General features: G+C 46.8%; 1 protein-coding gene, 1 non-coding gene and 2 pseudogenes across 3 annotated transcripts in view; all 4 read left to right on the top strand.

Annotated features, from left to right (window-relative positions):
* Positions 1 to 21,854, top strand: part of LOC132830323 (protein spinster homolog 3-like) — a 142,416-nt gene that overhangs the window by 54,775 nt on the left and 65,787 nt on the right. For both annotated transcript variants that reach the window (XM_060847931.1, XM_060847932.1), the window contains exon 7: positions 16,227 to 16,370. In XM_060847931.1, coding sequence (XP_060703914.1) covers positions 16,227 to 16,370 — 144 coding nt within the window. The remainder of the gene's footprint in view (positions 1 to 16,226; positions 16,371 to 21,854) is intronic.
* On the top strand, positions 3,416 to 3,534 carry LOC132830610 (5S ribosomal RNA). Its single transcript, XR_009646393.1, has one exon. It is a non-coding gene; the product is annotated as a 5S ribosomal RNA (ribosomal RNA).
* On the top strand, positions 8,940 to 9,048 carry LOC132830670 (5S ribosomal RNA; annotated as a pseudogene).
* On the top strand, positions 11,983 to 12,091 carry LOC132830677 (5S ribosomal RNA; annotated as a pseudogene).

The raw sequence follows: 21,854 nt of genomic DNA, 5'->3' as shown, positions 1-21,854 counted from the left end.
GGTACAAAAATCAAGGCTTATTATCTGAACAGGCGAAGCCTTCACAAAAAGATGGGCGTAATAATGGCACAAATGGTTCGATCTAATTGACATCACCGTGCCTTGGTTACAAGTTGTCCAAGGCAGAGAAATAAAATTTCTAGAGTGCAGACTATTAACAATAGTAAGGTGGAATTTGGAGAGGGGAGTAGCCCCTGACATTTAAGGATGACAGGGGGACATTAGTGAGTAAGGATATTATTTTTGGAAGTCTTATCTGTGTTGCTGTAGACAGGCGGGTCTTACTGCCCGTCCTTCAGAGGTAAGTGGCATCAGAGAGTGAGCTAGTCTTGAGGATCTCTGAATTCAGGAGGTCTCACTCCACTTGGACCCTCTTACTACAGCCTTTTGGATTTGCTTTTAAAGTGCAGTTTCACAGACTAGCAAGGCAGTGCACTCAGATCCCTCTGCACTCTGTCTGTCACCCTCCCCTCTCTTCCAAGTGAAATCCAGGCTCAGAAAGCTAGAGATTTGATCGAAAGGATTCCAATACAACACCGAGGTACACTGAAACAGCTGCTGGATCATAGATCAAATCATTACTGCATGGACAATATTGGGACATCATTGCTAAACTGTGAGAAACACATCCCCTACCCCCATGCGGTCTGAAATTTGATTTACAGAATTGGTTTCTCCTTGACTATATTTTCCCCAAACAACTAATCTGCAGAAACGAGTGCTAATGGCTGGCACGTTGGCTTCAGTAGTTGCCGAGGGTAGTGTTCATTCTTGTCAGGGAGCTTGTTGCCACCTAGTCTGTGTGGGCTTTGTGGGGATTGAGTACCTGGGGAGACAGGGAATGTCCTCAGAGCTTCAGGAGCGATGATAGTATTGTGAGGTGTTCTCCAGTTTCCTCATTTCCCCTCCCCCCACCTTGTCTCAGTCGTTTCCCTCAAACTCAGCACCGCCCTTCTAACCTGCAATCTTCTACCTGACCTCTCCGCCCCCACCCCACTCCAGCCTATCACCCTCACCTTGACCTCCTTCCACCTATCACATCTCCATCGCCCCTCCCCCAAGTCCCGCCTCCCTACCTTTTATCTTAGCCTGCCTGGCACACTCTCCTCATTCCTGATGAAGGGCTCTGGCCCGAAACGTCGAATTTCCTGTTCCTTGGATGCTGCCTGACCTGCTGTGCTTTAACCAGCAACACGTTTTCAGCTCTGATCTCCAGCATCTGCAGACCTCACTTTTACTCTTGTGAGGTAGAAAACCAGTTAGCAGATCATCTAGGTAGTGTATTCCTTCAGTTGGGAAACTGCTACGGTAATGTCTCATTTTACTGTTAGTTCCTGAGCTGAGTGTGGTCAAGTTGAGGTGCAGTGGCATTATGGGTAGGCTGTCTTTGACTAAAAACAGACATGGTTTCTGTGAGCAAGTAGTGGGTAGGCAAAGTGGTTTGCTTTTCTCCCACACTTACTAATGGGTCAAATCTGAGGTCATACTCTCAATTTAGGGTCAAATTTCAAACGAAGCCTCAAAGCAGCTTGGCCTAATCTGAAGCCATTGCTAGGGAGAGGGATAGAGTTGGCAGTTAGGCCGCGCTGTTTAAGATGGTGAATGCAAATTTAAGTCTTCACAGTGATTATTAAGAAGTAATTTCTGCCCATATAGTTATTGGACATCAGACAAACCACCTACTGGTTTTGTGACAGTAGAAGTAAGGGAGGTGCTGGTGAGTTGTCCAGGAAAAAGATGAATTGAAATGGAAAAAAGGAGTGTACAGAGTTGCTGCAGGATTCTGTGTTCCCTCGCTCCACCTCAGGTGAAAAACTGGCCCATTTCAAAAACTGTCTGCCCTGCCATTGTACTCTTCCAGATGTTGGGGTGGGAGAAGGGAATGGGATGGTGGGAGTACAGTATGACTGGCTCAGGATGAGACTTTTGCCTCCATCTGGGGAGGATGCCCCATCTCTGAGAGCTGCAGGCCAATCTGATTGGTCAGAGGCTCTGTCGTCACAGCAGCGCCGGCGATGAGCAGTGGCCACTCCTGGGACTGCAGCTAGTGCCCGAGGAAGAGGGCATCTTGGTGGTTGGACTAAAGCTCTGTCCAAGGTGTTTGGGCATGGGCCACTGTGGGCAAGGAGGGTGGCAGGCTAGGGTTAGCGGCAGATGAATACAGCAGGGCACCTCGAAAGGAGATGTAGCCCCGGATCCCTTTTCCCTGTGCCTGAAACCAATCCACCTCGTAAATGCTGCCAGGCTTGACCTGCTGTGTGCCAGTAGCGGTAGGGCATGGGATGGGATAGATCTGCGGCCATTTTTTTGCCAACAATAGGTCCAAAAGTGAGAGAGACTTTGAATGCAACATGTTTCCTTCCTATCGGAAAGATGTTGTGAAACTTGAAAGGGTTCAGAAAAGATTTCCAAGAATGTTGCCAGAGTTGGAGGGTTTGAGCTACAGGGAGAGGCTGAGTAGACTGGGGCTATTTTCCCTGGAGTGTCAGAGGCTGAGGGGGTGACCTTATAGAGGTTTACAAAATCATGAGGGACATAGATAGGGTAAATAGACAAAGTCTTTTCTCTGGGGTGGGGGAGTCCAGAGCTAGAGGGCATTGGTTTAGGGTGAGAGGGAAAAGATATAAAAGAGACCTGAGGGGCAATGTTTTCATGCAGAGAGTGGTACGTGTATAGAATGAGCAGCCTGAGGAAGTGGTGGAGGCTGGTACAATTGCAACATTTAAAAGGCATTAGGATGGGTATTTGAATAGGAAGAGTTTGGAGGGATATGGGCCGTGTGCTGGCAGGTAGGACTAGATTGGGTTGGGATATCTGGTCGGCTTGGACGAGTTGGACTGAAGGGTCTGTTTTTGTGCTGTACATCTCTATGACTCGATGTTGCTTTCATCCCAGCTCCTTAACATGGCAGACAGGTCAGAGGGTCTGCAATGGGTGAGGCATAGACTTCATTTTACCATGTTACCCCAAAACGACAGTGGAGAGTGGGAGGGGGAGGATGGAGGGAAAGCAGGAGGGGTATCATGGAATCTTGAGTGTCATCGTACGGCAAATCCTGCTGATGTCAGGGCAGCCATCTTTTATTGGTGTGCCTTTCACTCCATCCACGTGACCATGTATGACCTTTGGCATGTGACCTGTGGGGCACCTTTCCAAATGATTGTTGACATTGTTCCAAACTGCATTCATGACATTTCCATTGCTCAATTTTGTCTGTTTCGTGAAAGATTTTGTAAACTGCATCAAGAGTGAACATTAATGTCAGTGGGCCCTGATCAGGTTCAAGTGGGGAGTAATTTCAAGCTCTGTTAAAGCTGAGCACTTGACTGCTCATCAAAGTGAAAGAAAATGAGTGTAATATAAATGGGTATCTGTACTGTGTGCCTTTAAGGAATCATAACTGCAGGGCATATGTGCCTACGGCCATACTAGTCTGAAAACGCCCGATCTCGTCTGATCTCGGAAGCTAAGCAGACTCAGGCCTGGTTAGTACTTGGATGGGAGACCGCCTGGGAATACCAGGTGCAGTAGGCTTTTGCAGCCACCAGGGGCTGCTCACAGCTTCGCACTCTCACACTCCCATTCATCAAGCAACGTCCTTTTAACTCCTCACTCCCTCTCTCTGTCTCTCTGTCTCACTTTTTCTTGCCCTATTTCATTGTTCACCTTCTTCCCCCAATACACAAACACACCATTACTGCTTGAGATTGGAGCAAACGCACCAGGAACACCAAAGCAGCAAGTTTTTTATTGAAGAGCACAAACGGTGGTTTTTGTCAATTGATGCCTCACTTTCGATGATTACACTTCCTTGATCGATGTCAGTGTTACCCTGTTTTCTAACAACCGTCTAACTAGTGGTGTGGATAGGCCCTGAAAGCAACAACGTTGTGGTGAGGGCTTGTCAGGTGAAGGGAGTTTGACAATATCTGCACTCACCAGTCGAGTTCATACCACGGTGTATCGATATGGTTAAGGCAGGAAGAATGGGTCAGCAAACACAGCAAGTTCAATCCTTGTAATGATGATTATTACACATCAGCGGCAAATAATACGGTAAGTGCAAAGAGAATTTGCCAGGTACAAAAACCAAGGCTTATTATCTGAACAGGCGAAATCTTCACAAAAAGATGGGCGTAATAATGGCACAAATGGTTCGATCTAATTGACATCACCGTGCCTTGGTTACAAGATGACCAAGGCAGAGAAATAACATTTCTAGAGTGCAGACTATTAACAATAGTAAGGTGGAATTTGGAGAGGGGAGTAGCCCCTGACATGTAAGGATGACAGAAGGACATTAGTGAGTAAGGATATTATTTTTGGAAGTCTTATCTGTGTTGCTGTAGACAGGCGGGTCTTACTGCCCGTCCTTCAGAGGTAAGTGGCATCAGAGAGTGAGCTAGGCTTGAGGATCTCTGAATTCAGGAGGTCTCACTCCACTTGGACCCACAAGCAGACTGGCAAACCCAGTCAGTGTGAATGCTGGGACACGTGCTGAGTAAGTATACAGATTGGCCTGGGGTATATGGGTGACCTCGAGGGACATAGAATCATATAGAGATGTACAGCATGGAAACAGACCTTTCGGTCCAACCCGTCCATGCCGACCAGATATCTCAACCCAATCTATTCCCACCTACCAGCACCCGGCCCATATCCCTCCAAACCCTTCCTATTCATATACCCATCCAAATGCCTCTTAAATGTTGCAATTGTACCAGCCTCCAGTTCCTCTGGCTGCTCATTCCATACACGTACCACCCTCTGCGTGAAAACGTTGCCCCTTAGGGCTCTTTTCTATCTTTCCCCTCTCACCCTAAACCTATGTCCTCTAGTTCTGGACTCCCCGACCCCAGGGAAAAGACTTTGTCAATTTATCCTATCCATGTCCCTCATAATTTTGTAAACCTCCCCACAGCCTTTAACACTCCAGGGAAAACAGCCCCAGCCTGTTCAGTCTCTCCCTGTAGCTCAGATCCTCCAGCCCTGGCACCATCCTTGTAAATCTTTTCTGAACTCTTTCAAGTTTCACAACATCTTTCCGATAGGAAGGAGACCAGAATTGCATGCAATATTCCAAAAGTGGCCTAACCAAAGTCCTGTACAGCCGCAACATGACCTCCCAACTCCTCTACTCAATACTCTGACCAATAAAGGAAAGCATACCAAATGCCTTCTTCACTATCCTATCTACCTGCGACTCTGCATTCAAGGAGCTATGAACCTGCACTCCAAGGTCTCTTTATTCAGCAACACTCCCTAGGACCTTACCATTAAGTGTGTAAGTCCTGCTAAGATTTGCTTTCCCAAAATGCAGCACCTCAGGAATGATTGATATAAGTTGGGCCATTTATAGTAGCTCATTTTTCTGCCATTCTTTTATGATTGCACTGTTCATCAACACAAACTGGACAATTGAACTATTCCCTTACTTCCTGTTTATTACAGTAAATCAGTTGTCCTTTGGCGTGCAATAGTGAATTGGCTTTACTTTTTCAATTGGTTTGAATGCTAATTGGTGTAAGGGCCCACATTTCCTGGAGTGTAAATTGGAAAATGGAAGTTGCTACATTACTGTATGTACTAGAAAGTTTGAATCCAACTTGAAGGTCAAGTGAAGTTGTGTGGCAGACAGGTTAGCTATCTACGTTCGTTACCGTTCAGAGGAGTGAAGTGGATACTTTGAATATGACAGCAGAACTCTGAATCAAAAAAAAACGCTTACTACAGCCTTTTGGGTTTGCTTTTAAAGTGCAGTTTCACAGACTTGCGAGGCAGTGCACTCTGATACCTCTGCACTCTGTCTGTCACCCTCCCCTCTCTTCCGAGTGAAAACCAGGCTAAGAAAGCTAGAGATTTGATCGAAAGGATTCCAATACAACACCAAGGTACACCCAAACAGCTGCTGGATCATAGATCAAATCATTACTGCATGGACAATATTGGGACATCATTGCTAAACTGTGAGAGACACATCCCCTACCCCCATGCGGTCTGAAATTTGATTTACAGAATTGGTTTCTCCTTGGCTATATTTTCCCCAAACAACTAATCTGCAGAAATGAGTGCTAATGGCTGGCACGTTGGCTTCAGTAGCTGTCTAGGGTAGTGTTCATTCTTGTCAGGTGTCTTGGTGCCACCTAGTCTGTGTGGGCTTTGTGGGGATTGAGTACCTGGGGAGACAGGGTTAACAATCACACAGCACCAGGTTATAGTCCAACAAGTTTAATTAGAAGCACTAGCTATCGGAGCGCAACTCCTTCATCAACAACCCGTTGCTTCCATTAAACCTGTTGGACTATAACCTGGTGTTGTGTGATTTTTTTACCTTTGTCCACCCCAGTCCAACACCGGCATCTCCCAGTCATGGGGAGACAGGGAATGTCCTCAGGGCTTCAGGAGCGATGATAGTATTGTGAGGTGTTCTCCAGTTTCCTCATTTCTCCTCCCCCCACCTTGTCTCAGTCGTTTCCCTCAAACTCAGCACCGCCCTTCTAACCTGCAATCTTCTACCTGACCTCTCCGTCCCCACCCCACTCCAGCCTATCACCCTCACCTTGACCTCCTTCCACCTATCACATCTCCATCGCCCCTCCCCCAAGTCCCACCTCCCTACCTTTTATCTTAGCCTGCCTGGCACACTCTCCTCATTCCTGATGAAGGGCTCTAGCCCGAAACGTCGAATTTCCTGTTCCTTGGATGCTGCCTGACCTGCTGTGCTTTAACCAGCAACACGTTTTCAGCTCTGATCTCCAGCATCTGCAGACCTCACTTTTACTCTTGTGAGGTAGAAAACCAGTTAGCAGATCATCTAGGTAGTGTATTCCTTCAGTTGGGAAACTGCTACGGTAATGTCTCATTTTACTGTTAGTTCCTGAGCTGAGTGTGGTCAAGTTGAGGTGCAGTGGCATTATGGGTAGGCTGTCTTTGACTAAAAACAGACATGGTTTCTGTGAGCAAGTAGTGGGTAGGCAAAGTGGTTTGCTTTTCTCCCACACTTACTAATGGGTCAAATCTGAGGTCATACTCTCAATTTAGGGTCAAATTTCAAACAAAGCCTCAAAGCAACTTGGCCTAATCTGAAGCCATTGCTAGGGAGAGGGATAGAGTTGGCAGTTAGGCCGCGCTGTTTAAGATGGTGAATGCAAATTTAAGTCTTCACAGTGATTATTAAGAAGTAATTTCTGCCCATATAGTTATTGGACATCAGACAAACCACCTACTGGTTTTGTGACAGTAGAAGTAAGGGAGGTGCTGGTGAGTTGTCCAGGAAAAAGATGAATTGAAATGGAAAAAAGGAGTGTACAGAGTTGCTGCAGGATTCTGTGTTCCCTCGCTCCACCTCAGGTGAAAAACTGGCCCATTTCAAAAACTGTCTGCCCTGCCATTGTACTCTTCCAGATGTTGGGGTGGGAGAAGGGAATGGGATGGTGGGAGTACAGTATGACTGGCTCAGGATGAGACTTTTGCCTCCATCTGGGGAGGATGCCCCATCCCTGAGAGCTGCAGGCCAATCTGATTGGTCAGAGGCTCTGTCGTCACAGCAGCGCCGGCGATGAGCAGTGGCCACTCCTGGGACTGCAGCTAGTGCCCGAGGAAGAGGGCATCTTGGTGGTTGGACTAAAGCTGTGTCCAAGGTGTTTGGGCATGGGCCACTGTGGGCAAGGAGGGTGGCAGGCTAGGGTTAGCGGCAGATGAATACAGCAGGGCACCTCGAAAGGAGATGTAGCCCCGGATCCCTTTTCCCTGTGCCTGAAACCAGTCCACCTCGTAAATGCTGCCAGGCTTGACCTGCTGTGTGCCAGTAGCGGTAGGACATGGGATGGGATAGATCTGCGGCCATTTTTTTGCCAACAATAGGTCCAAAAGTGAGAGAGACTTTGAATGCAACATGTTTCCTTCCTATCGGAAAGATGTTGTGGAACTTGAAAGGGTTCAGAAAAGATTTACAAGAATGTTGCCAGAGTTGGAGGGTTTGAGCTACAGGGAGAGGCTGAATAGACTGGGGCTATTTTCCCTGGAGTGTCAGAGGCAGAGGGGGTGACCTTATAGAGGTTTATAAAATCATGAGGGACATAGATAGGGTAAGTAGACAAAGTCTTTTCTCTGGGGTGGGCGTTGGTTTAGGGTGAGAGGGAAAAGGTATAAAAGAGACCTGAGGGGCAATGTTTTCATGCAGAGAGTGGTACGTGTATAGAATGAGCAGCCAGAGGAAGTGGTGGAGGCTGGTACAATTGCAACATTTATAAGGCATTAGGATGGGTATTTGAATAGGAAGGGTTTGGAGGAATATGGTCCGGGTGCTGGCAGGTAGGACTAGATTGGGTTGGGATATCTGGTCGGCTTGGACGAGTTGGACTGAAGGGTCTGTTTTTGTGCTGTACATCTCTATGACTCGATGTTGCTTTCATCCCAGCTCCTTAACATGGCAGACAGGTCAGAGGGTCTGCAATGGGTGAGGCATATACTTCATTTTACCATGTTACCCCAAAACGACAGTGGAGAGTGGGAGGGGGAGGATGGAGGGAAAGCAGGAGGGGTATCATGGAATCTTGAGTGTCATCGTACGGCAAATCCTGCTGATATCGGGGCAGCCATCTTTTATTGGTGTGCCTTTCACTGCATCCACGTGACCATGTATGACCTTTGGCATGTGACCTGTGGGGCACTTTTCCAACTGATTGTTGACATTGTTCCAAACTGCATTCATGACATTTCCATTGCTCAATTTTGTTTGTTTCTTGAAAGATTTTGTAAACTGCATCTAGAGTGAACATTAATGTCAGTGGGTCCTGATCAGGTTCAAGTGGGGAGTAATTTCAAGCTCTGTTTAAGCTGAGCACTTGACTGCTCCTCAAAGTGAAAGAAAGTGAGTGTAATATAAATGGGTATCTGTACTGTGTGCCTTTAAGGAACCATAAATGCAGGGTGTAAGTGCCTACGGCCATACTAGTCTGAAAACGTCTGATCTCGGAAGCTAAGCAGACTCAGGCCTGGTTAGTACTTGGATGGGAGACCGCCTGGGAATACCAGGTGCAGTAGGCTTTTGCAGCCACCAGGGGCTGCTCACAGCTGCGCACTCTCACACTCCCATTCATCAAGCAACGTCCTTTTAACTCCTCACTCCCTCTCTCCCTCTCTCTGTCTCACTTTTGCACTCAGTTGGCAATTTCTTTCTGCATTCTCCTGCTGTACAGGATGAGATTGAGATGGAGAGAGCAGGAGAGAAATTAAGGAAGTGTTCAACTGACACAAAGAGATGGGCACAGCAGCACAGTCATAGAAATTTACAGCACGGAAACAGACCCTTCGGTCCAACCCGTCCATGCCGACCAGATATCCCAACCCAATCTAGTCCCACCTGGCAGCACCCTGCCCATAAATCTCCAAACCCTTCCTATTCATATCCCCATCCAAATGCCGTTTAATTGTTACAATTGTACCAGCCTCCATCATTTCCTCTGGCAGCTCATTCCATACACGTACCACCCTCTGCATGAAAACGTTGCCCCTTAGATCACTTTTATATCTTTCCCCTCTCACCCTAAACCTATGCCCTCTAGTTCTGGACTCCTCCACCCCAGGGAAAAATGTCCCCTTTTTGCCCTCCTGAATTCCCTCTTAAGTATACTTCTACTGCCTTTATACTCTCTCAGGATTCACTCGATCTATCCTGTCTATACCTGACATATGCTTCCTTCTTTTCCTTAACCAAACCCTCAATTTCTTTAGTCATCCAGCATTCCCTATCCTGCCAGCCTTCCCTTTCACTCTGACAGGAATACACTTTCTCTGGACTCTCATTATCTCATTTCTGAAGGCTTCCTATTTTCCAGCCGTCCCTTTACCTGTGAACATTTGCCCTCAGTCAGCTTTTGCAAGTTCTTGCCTAATACTGACAACATTGGCCTTTCTCCAATTCCGAACTTCAACTTTTAGATCTGGTCTATCCTTTTTCATTGCTCTTTTAAAACTAATAGAATTATGGTCGCTGGCCCCAAAGTGCTCCCCCACTGACACTTCAGTCACCTGCCCTGCCTTATTTCCCAAGAGTAGGTCAAGCTTTGCACCTTCTCTCATAGGTACATCCACATACTGAATCAGAAAATTGTCTTGTACACACTTAACAAATTCCTCTCTACTAAAACCCTTAACACTATGGCTGTCCCAGTCAATGTTTGGAAAGTTAAAATCCCCTACCATAACCACCCGATTATTCATACAGATAACTGAGATCTCCTTGCAAATTTGTTTCTCAATTTCCCTTTGACTATTAGGGGGTCTATCCCAATAAGGCGATCATCCCTTTCTTATTTCTCAGTTCCACCCAAATAATTTCCCTAGATGTATATCCTCCCTCAGTACAGCTGTATTGCTATCCCTTATCAAAAACACCACTCCCCCTCCTCTCTTGCCTTCCTTTCGATCCTTCCTGTAGCATTTGTATCCTGGAATATTAAGCTGCCAGTCCTGCCCATCCCTGAGCCACGTCTCTGTAATTGGTATGATATCTCAGTCCCATATTCCTAACCATGCCTTGAGTTCATCTGCTTTCCCTGTTAGGCCCCTTGCATTAAAATAAATGCCGTTTAATTTCTCAGGCCTACCTTGTTCCCTGCTTTATCTCTGCCTGCCCTGACTGTTTGACTTGCTTCTGTTCTCTACTGTACCAATCTCAGACTGAGAGGAGGCACAAGTGGGTAAAACCAGGAAAGACCAGCAATTGACTAAAGAATACTCCCAGGATCCTTACAGGACAGACTGAGGCCATTCAGCCCACCAACTCTGTTAGCGAGTTTTGAGAAGATTTGTAGCTCAGGTTGATGTTTTGGATGTGGGTTTGCTCGCTGAGCTGGAAGGTTCATTTCCAGATGTTTCATCACCATACTAGGCAACATCTTCAGTGGGCCTCAGGCAAAGCACTGCTGATAATTCCTGCTTTCTGTTTATATGTTTGGGTTTCTTTGGGTTGCTGATGTCACTTCCTGTGCTGAAGTCACTTTCTGTTCTTTTTCTCAGGGGGTGGTAGATGGAGTCTAACTCAATGTGTTTGTTGATAGTGTTCCGGTTGGAATGTCATGCTTCTAGGAATTCTCGTGCGTGTCTTTGTTTGGCTTGTCCTAGGATGGATGTGTTGTCCCAATCGAAGTGGTGTCCTTCCTTATCTATCTGTAAGGATACTCATGAGAGAGGGTCATGTCTTTCTTGTGGCTAGTTGATGTTCATGTATCCTGGTGGCTAGTGTTCTGCCTGTTTGTCCAATGTTGTGTTTGCTACAGTCCAGCACCAACTCTGTGCTGACTCACGCCCCCCCGCAATATTCCAGCCAGTGTCTGGCAACTTCGTTTCCTCCACATTTGTGTCCAATTTCCTTTTGAAATCATTGCAGCAGCCTCCAGTCCATGCCCACTCACTGAGAAAAACTTTATTCCAGACATTCCCCGTGTCTCTGGTCCCAAACCTTAAACCTGTGTCCCTCAGTCCTTGCACCATCAGTGAATGGGAAAAAAATATTTTCTTTATTGACTTGATCTAAACCTTAGACCCATTTAACAAATCTGCCCTCAATCCTTTTTTGCTCAAAGAATAACACCAACTTCTCCAAACTATGCTTCCCGTTAGGATATCCAATCCCTGGAACCGTTCTGGGTAAATCTCCTATTTTACCTCTCAAAAGACACTCACACACCCTCCCGAGAGACTGTGGTGACCAGATCTGGACTCTAACCAAAGCTTCAGCGTACAAGGTCACATTGCAAATCGCCTTTGGCACATTGAGGGCTCCCAATCCAAGACGTAGGCTTGCTGCATCCACCCGTTGTGTCTGTCAGAGCTGAAAGAAGGAGGATAAGGTGATGAGCAAGAGGAAATAATTACTGCAATATAAATGTGCACCTTCAGTTATATACTGGAAACTACAGAAAATAATGAGGACCAGGACCATGTGTACATGAGGAGCCATCAATGCAAACAACAAGTGCCTACAGCCATACTAGTCTGAGAATGTTTGATTTTAGAAACTAAGCAGACTCAGGCCTGGTTAGTACTTGGATGGGAGACCGCCTGGGAATACCAGGTGCAGTAGGCTTTTGCAGCCACCAGGGGCTGCTCACAGCTTCACACTCTCACACTCCCATTCATCAAGCAAAGTCCTTTTAACTCCTCACTCCCTGTCTCCGTCTCTCTGTCTCACTTTTTCTTGCCCAATTTCATTGTTCAACTTCTTCCTCAATACACAAACACACCATTACTGCTTGAGATTGGAGCAAACGCACCAGGAACACCAGAGCAGCAAGTGTTTTATTGAAGAGCACAAACAGTGGTTTTTGTTAAGTGATGCCTCACTTACGAGGATCACACTTCCCTGATCGATGTCAGTGTTCCCCTGTTTTCTAACAACCGTCTAACTAGTGGTGTGGATAGGGCCTGAAAGCAACAACGTTGTGGTGAGGGCTTGTCAGGTGAAGGGAGTTTGACAGTATCTGCACTCACCAGTCGAGTTCATACAACGGTGTATCGATATGGTTAAGGCAGGAAGAATGGGTCAGCAAACACAGCAAGTTCAATCCTTGTAATGATGATTATTACACATCAGCGACAAATAAAAAGATAAGTGCAAAGAGAATTTGCCAGGTACAAAAACCAAGGCTTATTATCTGAACAGGCGAAGTCTTCACAAAAAGATGGGCGTAATAATGGCACAAATGGTTCGATCTAATTGACATCACCGTGCCTTGGTTACAAGTTGTCCAAGGCAGAGAAATAAAATTTCCAGAGTGCAGACTATTAACAATAGTAAGGTGGAATTTGGAGAGGGGAGTAGCCCCTGACATTTAAGGATGACAGGAGGACATTAGTGAGTAAGGATATTATTTTTGGAAGTCTTATCTGTGTTGCTGTAGACAGGCGGCTCTTACTGCCCGTCCTTCAGAGGTAAGTGGCATTAGAGAGTGAGCTAGGCTTGAGGATCTCTGAAGTCAGGAGGTCTCACTCCACTTGGACCCACAAGCAGACTGGCAAACCCAGTCAGTGTGCATGCTGGGACACGTGCTGAGTAGGACACAGATTGGCCTGGGGTATATGGGTGACCTTGAGGGACATAGAGTCATAGAGATGTAGAGCATGGAAACAAACTTTTCGGTCCAACCCGTCCATGCCGACCAGCTATCTCAACCCAATCTAGTCCCACCTGCCAGCACCCGGCCCATATTCCTCCAAACCCTTCCTATTCATATACCCATCCAAATGCCTCTTAACTGTTGCAATTGTGCCAGCCTCCACCACTTCCTCTGGCAGCTCATTCCATACATGTACCACACTCTGCATGAAAACGTTGCCCCTTAGGTCTCTTTTATATCTTTCCCCTCTCACCCTAAACCTATGCCCTCTAGTTCTGGACTCCCCCACCCCAGGGAAAAGACTTTGTCTATTTATCCTATCCATGTCCCTCATAATTTTGTAAACCTCTATATGGTCTCCCCTCAGCCTCTGATGCTCCAGGGAAAACAGCCCCAGCCTGTTCAGCCTCTCCCTGTAGCTCAGATCCTCCAACCCTGGCAACATCCTTGTAAATCTTTTCTGAACCCTTTCAAGTTTCACAACATCTTTCCGATAGGAAGGAGACTAGAATTACACGCAATATTCCAAAAGTGGCCTAACCAATGTCCTGTACAGCCGCAACATGACCTCCCAACTCCTGTACTCAATACTCTGACAAATAAAGGAAAGCATACCAAACGCCTTCTTCACTATCCTATCTACCTGCGACTCCACTTTCAAGGAGCTATGAACCTGCACTCCAAGGTCTCTTTGTTCAGCAACACTCCCTAGGACCTTACCATTAAGTGTATAAGTCCTGCTAAGATTTGCTTTCCCAAAATGCAGTACCTCGCATTTATCTGAATTAATCTCCATCTGCCACTTCTCAGCCCATTGGCCCATCTGGTCAAGATCCTGTTGTCATCTGAGGTAACCTTCTTTGCTGTCCAGTACACCTCCAATTTTGGTGTCATGTGCAAACTTACTAACTGTACCTCTTATGCTTGCATCCAAATCTTTTATGTAAATGACAAAAAGTAGAGGGCCCAGCACCGATCCTTGTGGCACTCCACTGGTCACAGGCCTCCAGTCTGAAAAACAACCCTCCACCACCACCCTCTGTCTTCTAATTCTGAGCCAGTTCTGTATCCAAATGGCTAGTCCTTTCTGTATTCCATGAGATCTAACCTTGCTCACCAGTCTCCCATGGGGAACCTTGTCGCACGCCTTACTGAAGTCCGTATAAATCACATCTACTGCTCTGCGCTCATCAATCCTCTTTGTTACTTGTTCAAAAACCTCAATCAAGTTTGTGAGACATGATATCCCACGCACAAAGCCATCAAACTCCATGTTGTTGAAATTAGATCCTTTAGACAATGGGAGGTAGGTAGTGGTGCCCAGAGGGATCTGGTGAGGAGACTATTGATTCTGAACGATTCCCAGATGGGAAAATCTTTGATTTTCAGAAATTTTGAATATAGGAGCAGAAGTAGGCCATTCTGCCCTTTGAGCCTGTCTGCTATCCAATATGATCATGGCTGATCATCCAATTCCGTCCCATTTTCACTTTCTCCTTTGATCCCTTTTGCTCTAAGACCTTCTTTTTGGAAACATTCAATGATTTGCTTGTAAATTGATTCCACCAGTAACTAATAGGAACTCACTGACATTGCACTACTAATTTACAATAAGTGGTAACTTTCCCTTTATCACCAACAGTGACTCACTGATAGTCTGAATATTAGTGATAATATTTGGTGGAACACTCTAACACCCTCCATGGGAACTACTAATGATTCTATTAGATTAGATTCCCTACTGTGTGGAAACAGGCCCTTCAGCCCACCAAGTCCACACCGACCCTTCGAAGAGTAACCCACCCAGACTCATTTCCCTCTGACCAACACAGTTAACCTACGGGCAATTTAGCATGGCCAATTCACCTGACCTGCACATCTTTGGACTCTGGGAGGAAACCGGAGCACCCGGAGGAAACCCACACTGAGAATGTGCAAACTCCACACAGACAGTCAGGAATCAAACCAGGGTCCCTGGCACTGTGAGGCAGCAGTGCTAACCAATACCATGCCCCCCCCCCCCCGCCCTCCCACTTTACTTATTGACATTTTCCCAGATTGAGAAATGTCCCCTCCGCTCCCAACCCCACACTTGAAAAAGTGAGGTCAGACCCTTTCTCAATGATTCCTTGAACAGGCCCACTCTCCAGACCTCCTCAGATTCTCCTGTGACCTCTGACTCCATGTGAAGGTGACAAAGGCTCTGTGCTGGGAGCCTCAATGTGATCTGATTTCAAACTTTTCATGTCAACAAGGCTGCAAGGTTACCTGAGTTAAAAATCCTCTCCTCAAGTGAATGGGGAATGTTAGAATTTTGGGCTAAATAGGACAAAAGGCCCAGTTCAACTTGAGCAGGAGAGGTGCCCTTTGGTTAGGCCACACTTAGAGTATTGCATTCAGTTGTGGTCACTGCAATACAGGAAGGATGTGGGAGCTTTGGAGAGGGTGCCGAAGAGATATACCAGGATGCTGCCTGGATTAGAGAGTGTGAGCTATCAGGAGAGACTAGAAAACATCAGGTTGTTTTCTCTGGAGCAGCAGTGGCTGAGCGGAGACTTGATGGAAGTCTCTAAAAGTATGAGATGCATAGATAGGATTGATGGTCAGAATCTTTTTAACAGAGCTGAAATGTCTAATACTAGGGGGCACGCATTTAAGGTGAGAGGGGGAACATTCAAATGAGATGTGAGGGGCAAGTTTTTTTTACATAGAGAGTGGTACGAGTCTGGAACACACTGCCAAGGCTGATGGTGAAGGCAGGTATGACAGGGGTGTTTAAGGGACTTTTAGATCAACACATAAATATGCAAGGAATGGAAAGATATGGACCAAGGGCAGGCAGAAGGCATTAGTTTAATTTGGCGTAATGTTTGGCACAACATTGTGGGCCGAAGGGCCTGTTCCTGTGCTGTACAGATCTTTGTTCTCTGCTGTAAGACCAGAGGAAGACTGGATGGTGGACTGTGGAGGTTCTGTACTGATCGTGCCTCCCTTCGGCCAAGGAGATGTTGAGGTGTCTGCTGTTTGCAACAAAGCTCAGTGAGTGGGAGGAGACCCTGTCCCTCTCAGAAAAGCCCAATAAATCCTCTCCTTCTCTGTTTCCAGCTGGAGTTTTGTACTGTCGTCCTTTGGCACTGCCGCAGTCACGTTCACAACGGGTGCGCTGGGATTCTGGGCACCCATCTTCCTGCTGCGAGCACAGGGCACCAATGCCAACCCTCAGAACACGGCCAGCAAGTCACAGGACAGGTAAGTGTGGCCAGAACTTGTCTCTCATTGAACCATAATCATTCAGGGGCTGTTGGTATGCAGAGGAGTTCTGAGGCCTGGACGAGAAAACTAATTTATACTGAATGCCTGTAAGGAACCAAGGCACAATATGTTTTTTTTAATTTTCAAGAGCTACTTTTAGATTTTCCTGGGCTAATTTTGTTTTTCAGAGTCTCCTTTTTCATTCATTTATTGGGTGATGTCAGTCATGTCATAATAATACCTCAGTGCTTGTGGTGTCGTGTGAGCAATTTGGCTGCGTGTGAAAGCAGAATTAGAATAATTCATCAATATCCTCAACAATTACCAATTTTCCAATTCATTTAAAGTCACAGTACATAAGAAAATCATTACTTTCTTATAATGAATTAGTTACTAATTCATTTCTTATAAACCACTGTAATTTAATGGGTATAAAACAGGCATATATTATTCTCTCTCATTCAGTCACGCACACATTCACTCACTTAATTAATCACTCACACACACTCTTTGTCTCTCACTCACTCACTCACTCTCACACACACCCCCCCCCCACCCACTGACTCACCCACTCATTTTCCATCTAACTTCCCTCCACCTATCACACACTGTTTCTTCCCATGTTCATTGCTGATAGGTTCTTTCTGAGCCTCTCAGCAACTAATATGAGAGAGAAGTGGCCTGTGATTGGAGGAACACAGCTCCTCCCCATTTCCGCCCACTCTAGTTCATGATGGGAGTGACCTTTCCCTGATTAGTGATTCTCCCCCAATTGAATTTTTATGGCCATTTTGGTGGCTTTTGTGGGGTTTGGGGTTGGGTTGGCTTGGGGGGGGGTGAAGTGGGGTAAATGTTCCTGCCACCCTCCTGTGTTTACGTCCCGTAAGGAAGGAAAACCAAGTGGCCTCCTTTGCCTAGTCTGGCCTATACATGACTGCATTCCTAAGCCAATATGCTTGAGTCTTAGTGGCCTGTAAAATGGATGTCAACCCTGCTGGATGTCAAACTTGCGAATCAGCCTTGCTTCAAGAAGTGCTGAGTAAGAATTCAAGAAATGGCAGGTCTAGATCATTCCAGAACAATGAGTCGATTCCTCCATTCCAAACGATCATGGCTGAAACTGGGCTTCACGTTTATTTTCCCATCTGCTTCCTGTAGGGTGGAATTTCCGAAGCTCTGTCTATTCCCAGTCTCAAACATACTTAAGGATAGAACACCCATAAGCCTGAAGGATAGATATTTCCATCACCATCTCTTAGAGTCAAGTAAGTTCTCTACATCTCAGTCCTAAACAATCTGACCCTTACCCTGGAAGTGTACCCCACCCTGTGTTTTCTATTCCCCACCTGGAAGACGAAACAATCCCTCAGCATTGATTCTGTGCAAACAGCTTCCGAGTCCTCTCTCTCTCTCTCTCTCTCTCTCTCTCTCTCTCTCTCTCTCAATGCAATCACCTTTCATTCTTTACATCACCAGACAATATTGACCCAACTTACACAGTCTCTCATTATAGGACAGACCCCACATCCCAGAACTCGGTCTAGCGAGCTGTCACGGTGCAAGCACATTTTTCTTTAATTGCGGATGAAAATCAACACAGAAAATGGGCAATAAATGCCAGCCTTTCCATGGTGCCTCTCCCTAAGTGGAAGTCTTTTGAAAACTCAATTCCTTGTCCCGCTCCTTCAAACAACACTTACAATTAGGACCATTAAATGGCAGCACATTGGGAGGCTGATAGGGACAGAGGGAGACTTCTCTGCTTGCTCCTCTTTTCACTTTAATCTCAGCCTGTGGTTACCTTGACTCTGCATGGATCTGACAGATTTTTCTAGGCTGGAGGACAGAGAGGAGTCATAGAGTCAATACAGCACAGATACAAACCCTTCGATCCAACTTGTCATTATAGATTAGATTAGATTCTCCACAGTGTGGAAACAGGCCCTTCGGCCCAACAAGTCCACACCGCCCCTCCATAGAGAAACCCACCCAAACCCATTCCCCAACTCTATATTTACCCCTGGGAGAAAGTGAGGACTGCAGATACTGGAGACCAGAATTGAAAAATGTGGTGCTGGAAAAACGCAGCAGGCCAGGCAGTATCCGAGGAGCAACAGAATCGACGTTTCGGGCATAAGCCCTTCTTCAGCAATGAGGCTGGTGTGCCAAACAGACTGAGATTAAGGGTAGGGGGGAGGGAATTTGGGGGAGGATCGTTGGGGATGCGATAGGTGGAAGGAGGTGAGGGTGAGGGTGATAGACGGAGAGAGGGTGGAGGCAGAGAGGTCAGGAAGAAGATTGCAGGTCAAGAGGGCGGTGCTGAATCCGGGGGTTGGGACTGAGATAAGGTGGGGGGAGGGGAAATGAGGAAGCTGGAGAAATCTACATTCATCCCGTGTGGTTGGAGGGTTCCTGAGGCACTCTTCCTCCAGGCGTCGTGTTGCCATGGTCTGGCGATGGAGGAGGCCAAGGACCTGCATGTCCTTGGCAGAATGGGAGGGGGAGTTAAAGTGTTCAGCCACAGGGCGGTTGGGTTGGTTGGTGCGGGTGTCCCAGAGGTGTTCCCTGAAACATTCCGCAAGTAGGCGGCCTGTCTCCCCAATGTAAAGGAGACCACATCGGGTGCAGCGGATACAGTAAATGATGTGTGTGGAGGTGCAGGTGAATTTGTGGTGGATATGGAAGGATCCATTGGGGCCTTGGAGGGAGGTGAAGGGGCAGGTGTGGGGGCAAGTTTTGCACTTCTTGCGATTGCAGGGGAAGGTGTTGGGAGTGAAGGTTGGGTTGGTGAGGGGTGTGGACCTGACGAGGGAGTCGCGGAGGGAGTGGTCTCTCCTGAATTCAGATAGGGGTGGGAAGGGAAATATATCCCTGGTGGTGGGGTCTGTTTGGAGGTGGCGGAAATGACGACAGATGATACGATGTATCCGGAGGTTGGTGGGGTGGAAGGTGAGGACCAGTGGGGTTCTGTCCTGGTGGCGATTGGAAGGGTGGTGTTCAAGGGCGGAGGTGATGCGGTGGAGAGCATCGTCAACCACGTCTGAGGGGAAATTGCTGTCTTTGAAGAAGGAGACCATTTGAATTGTTTGGTAGTGGAATTGGTCCTCCTGGGAGCAGATGCGGTGGAGGCGAAGGAATTGGGAATATGGGATGGCGCTTTTACAGGGGGCAGGGTGGGAGGAGATGTAGTCTAGGTAGCTGTGGGAGTCGGTCAGTTTGTAGTGTAGTCCTTGGCCTCCTCCATCGCCAGACCCTGGCCACATGATGCCTCATCCTCAGCCTAGGAACCCTCCAACCACACGAGATGAATGTAGATTTCTCCAGCTTCCTCATTTCCCCTCCTCCCACCTTATCTCAGTCCCAACCCTCAGACTCAGCACCACCTTCTTGACCCACAATCTTCTTCCCGATCTCTCCGCCCCCACCCCCTCTCTGGCCTATCACCCTCACCTCCTATCGTATTCCCAGCGCCCCAACCCCAAATTCCCTTGCCCCTGCCTTTTATCTCAGCCCTCTTGGCACACCAGCTTCATTCCTGATGACGGGCTTATGCCCGAAATGTCGATTCTCCTGCTCCTCGGATGCTGCCTGGCCTGCTGTGTTTTTGCAGCACCACATTTTTCAACTCTATATTTACCCCTGACTAACACTGTGGCCAATGGATTGTGGGAGGAAACCGGAGAAAATCCACGCAGACAGGGGAGAATGTGCAAACTCCACATGGGCAGGCAGGAATTGAACTCAGGACCCTGGTGCTATGAGGCAGCAATGCTAACTGCTGTGCTGCTGTGCTACCGTGCCACCCCACTGTAGGGATTATAGAATTCCTACAATGTGGAAACAGGCCATTTGGCTCAACAAGTCCACACCGGCCCTGTGAAGAGTAACCCACCCAGACCCACTCTACATTTCCCATCATTAATGCACCTAACCTATTCTTCCCTGAACACTATGGGCAATTTAGTCCAGCCGATTCACGGAATCAATGCTGACTGCGTTGTCAAACTAAACTAGTCCTACTTGCCTGCATTTGGTCCATATCCAAACCTTTCCTATCCATGTACCTATCCAAATGCCTTTCAAATTTTGTAACTGTACCCACATCCACAACTGCCTCTGGAAGTTCATTCCACACACAAACCACTCTGTGTCAAAAAATTGCCCCCATGTCCTTTTCAAATTTTTTCCTCTCACCTTAAAAATATGTGCCCTAGTTTTGAAGTTCCCCACCCTAGGGAAAAAACCTTGGCTATTCACCCTATCCCTCCCCCTCATGATTTTATAAACCTCTATAAGGTCACCCCTCAGCTTCCAACACTTCAGGGAAAATAGCCCCAGCCTCTTTAGCCTCTCCCTGTAGCTCAAACCCTCCAACCCTGGCAACATCCTTGTAAGTCTTTTCTGAACCCTTTCACATTTCACAACATCCTTCAAATAACAGGGAGATTGCATGCAATATTTCAAACCTGGCCTAACCAATGTCCTACGCAGCTGCAACATGACCTCCCAATTCCTATCCTCAATGCTCTGACCAATAAAGGCAAGCATACTAAACAATCCTATCGACCTGTGACTCCACTTTCAGGAACTATGAAGGAGACTCAAAGGTCTCTTTGTTCAGCAACACTCCCTAGGACCTTACCATTAAGTGTATAAGTCCTGATTTGCAGCACCTCACATTTATCTAAATTAAAGTCCATCTGCCACTCCTTGGCCCATTGGCCAATCTGATCAAGATCCTGTTGTAGTCTGATCTAACCTTGCTAACCAGTCTACCATGAAGAACTTTGTCAGATGCCTTACTGAAGTCCATGTAGATCATGTCAACTGTTCTGCCCTCATCAATCTTCTTTGTTACTTCAAAAAACTCAATCAAGTTTGTGAGATCTGATTTCCCATAAAAAAGCTATGTTGACTATTCCTAATCAGTCCTTGTCTCTCCAAATACATGTAAATCCTGTTCCTCAGGATTCCCTCCAACAACCTGCCCACCACCGATGTCAGACTCACCGGTCTATAGTTCCCTGGCTTGTCTTTACCGCCCTTCTTAAACAGTGGCACCACGTTAGCCAACCTCCAGTCTTCCAGCACCTCACCTGTGGCTATCGCTCATACAAACATCTCAGCAAAGGTCTGAGCAATCACAGAGTTCTAGGGTACACCTGATGAGGTCCCAAGGATTTGTCCATCTTTATGCATTTTAAGATGTCCAGCATCTCCTCCTCTGTAATATGGACATTTTTCAAGGTGTCACTATTTATTTCCCCACTATCTTCCATGTCCTGGAAGATGATGCGAAACACTGATGCGAAATATCACCCCCATCTCCTACAGTTCCACAAATGGGCTGCCTTGCTGATCTTTGAGGGGCCCTGTTCTCTCTCATTGCTCTTTTTTGCTTAACGTATTTGTAGAATCCCTTTGGATTCTCCTTAACCCTATTTTCCAGAGCTATCTCATGTCCCCTTTTTGTTCTCCTGA

The sequence above is a fragment of the Hemiscyllium ocellatum genome, chromosome 31, assembly GCF_020745735.1.
Source record: "Hemiscyllium ocellatum isolate sHemOce1 chromosome 31, sHemOce1.pat.X.cur, whole genome shotgun sequence".
In the NCBI taxonomy this organism is placed as follows: Eukaryota; Metazoa; Chordata; class Chondrichthyes; order Orectolobiformes; family Hemiscylliidae; genus Hemiscyllium; species Hemiscyllium ocellatum.
Note: the sequence above shows the minus strand (reverse complement) of the source record. Positions and strands in the feature narration are given on the sequence as shown.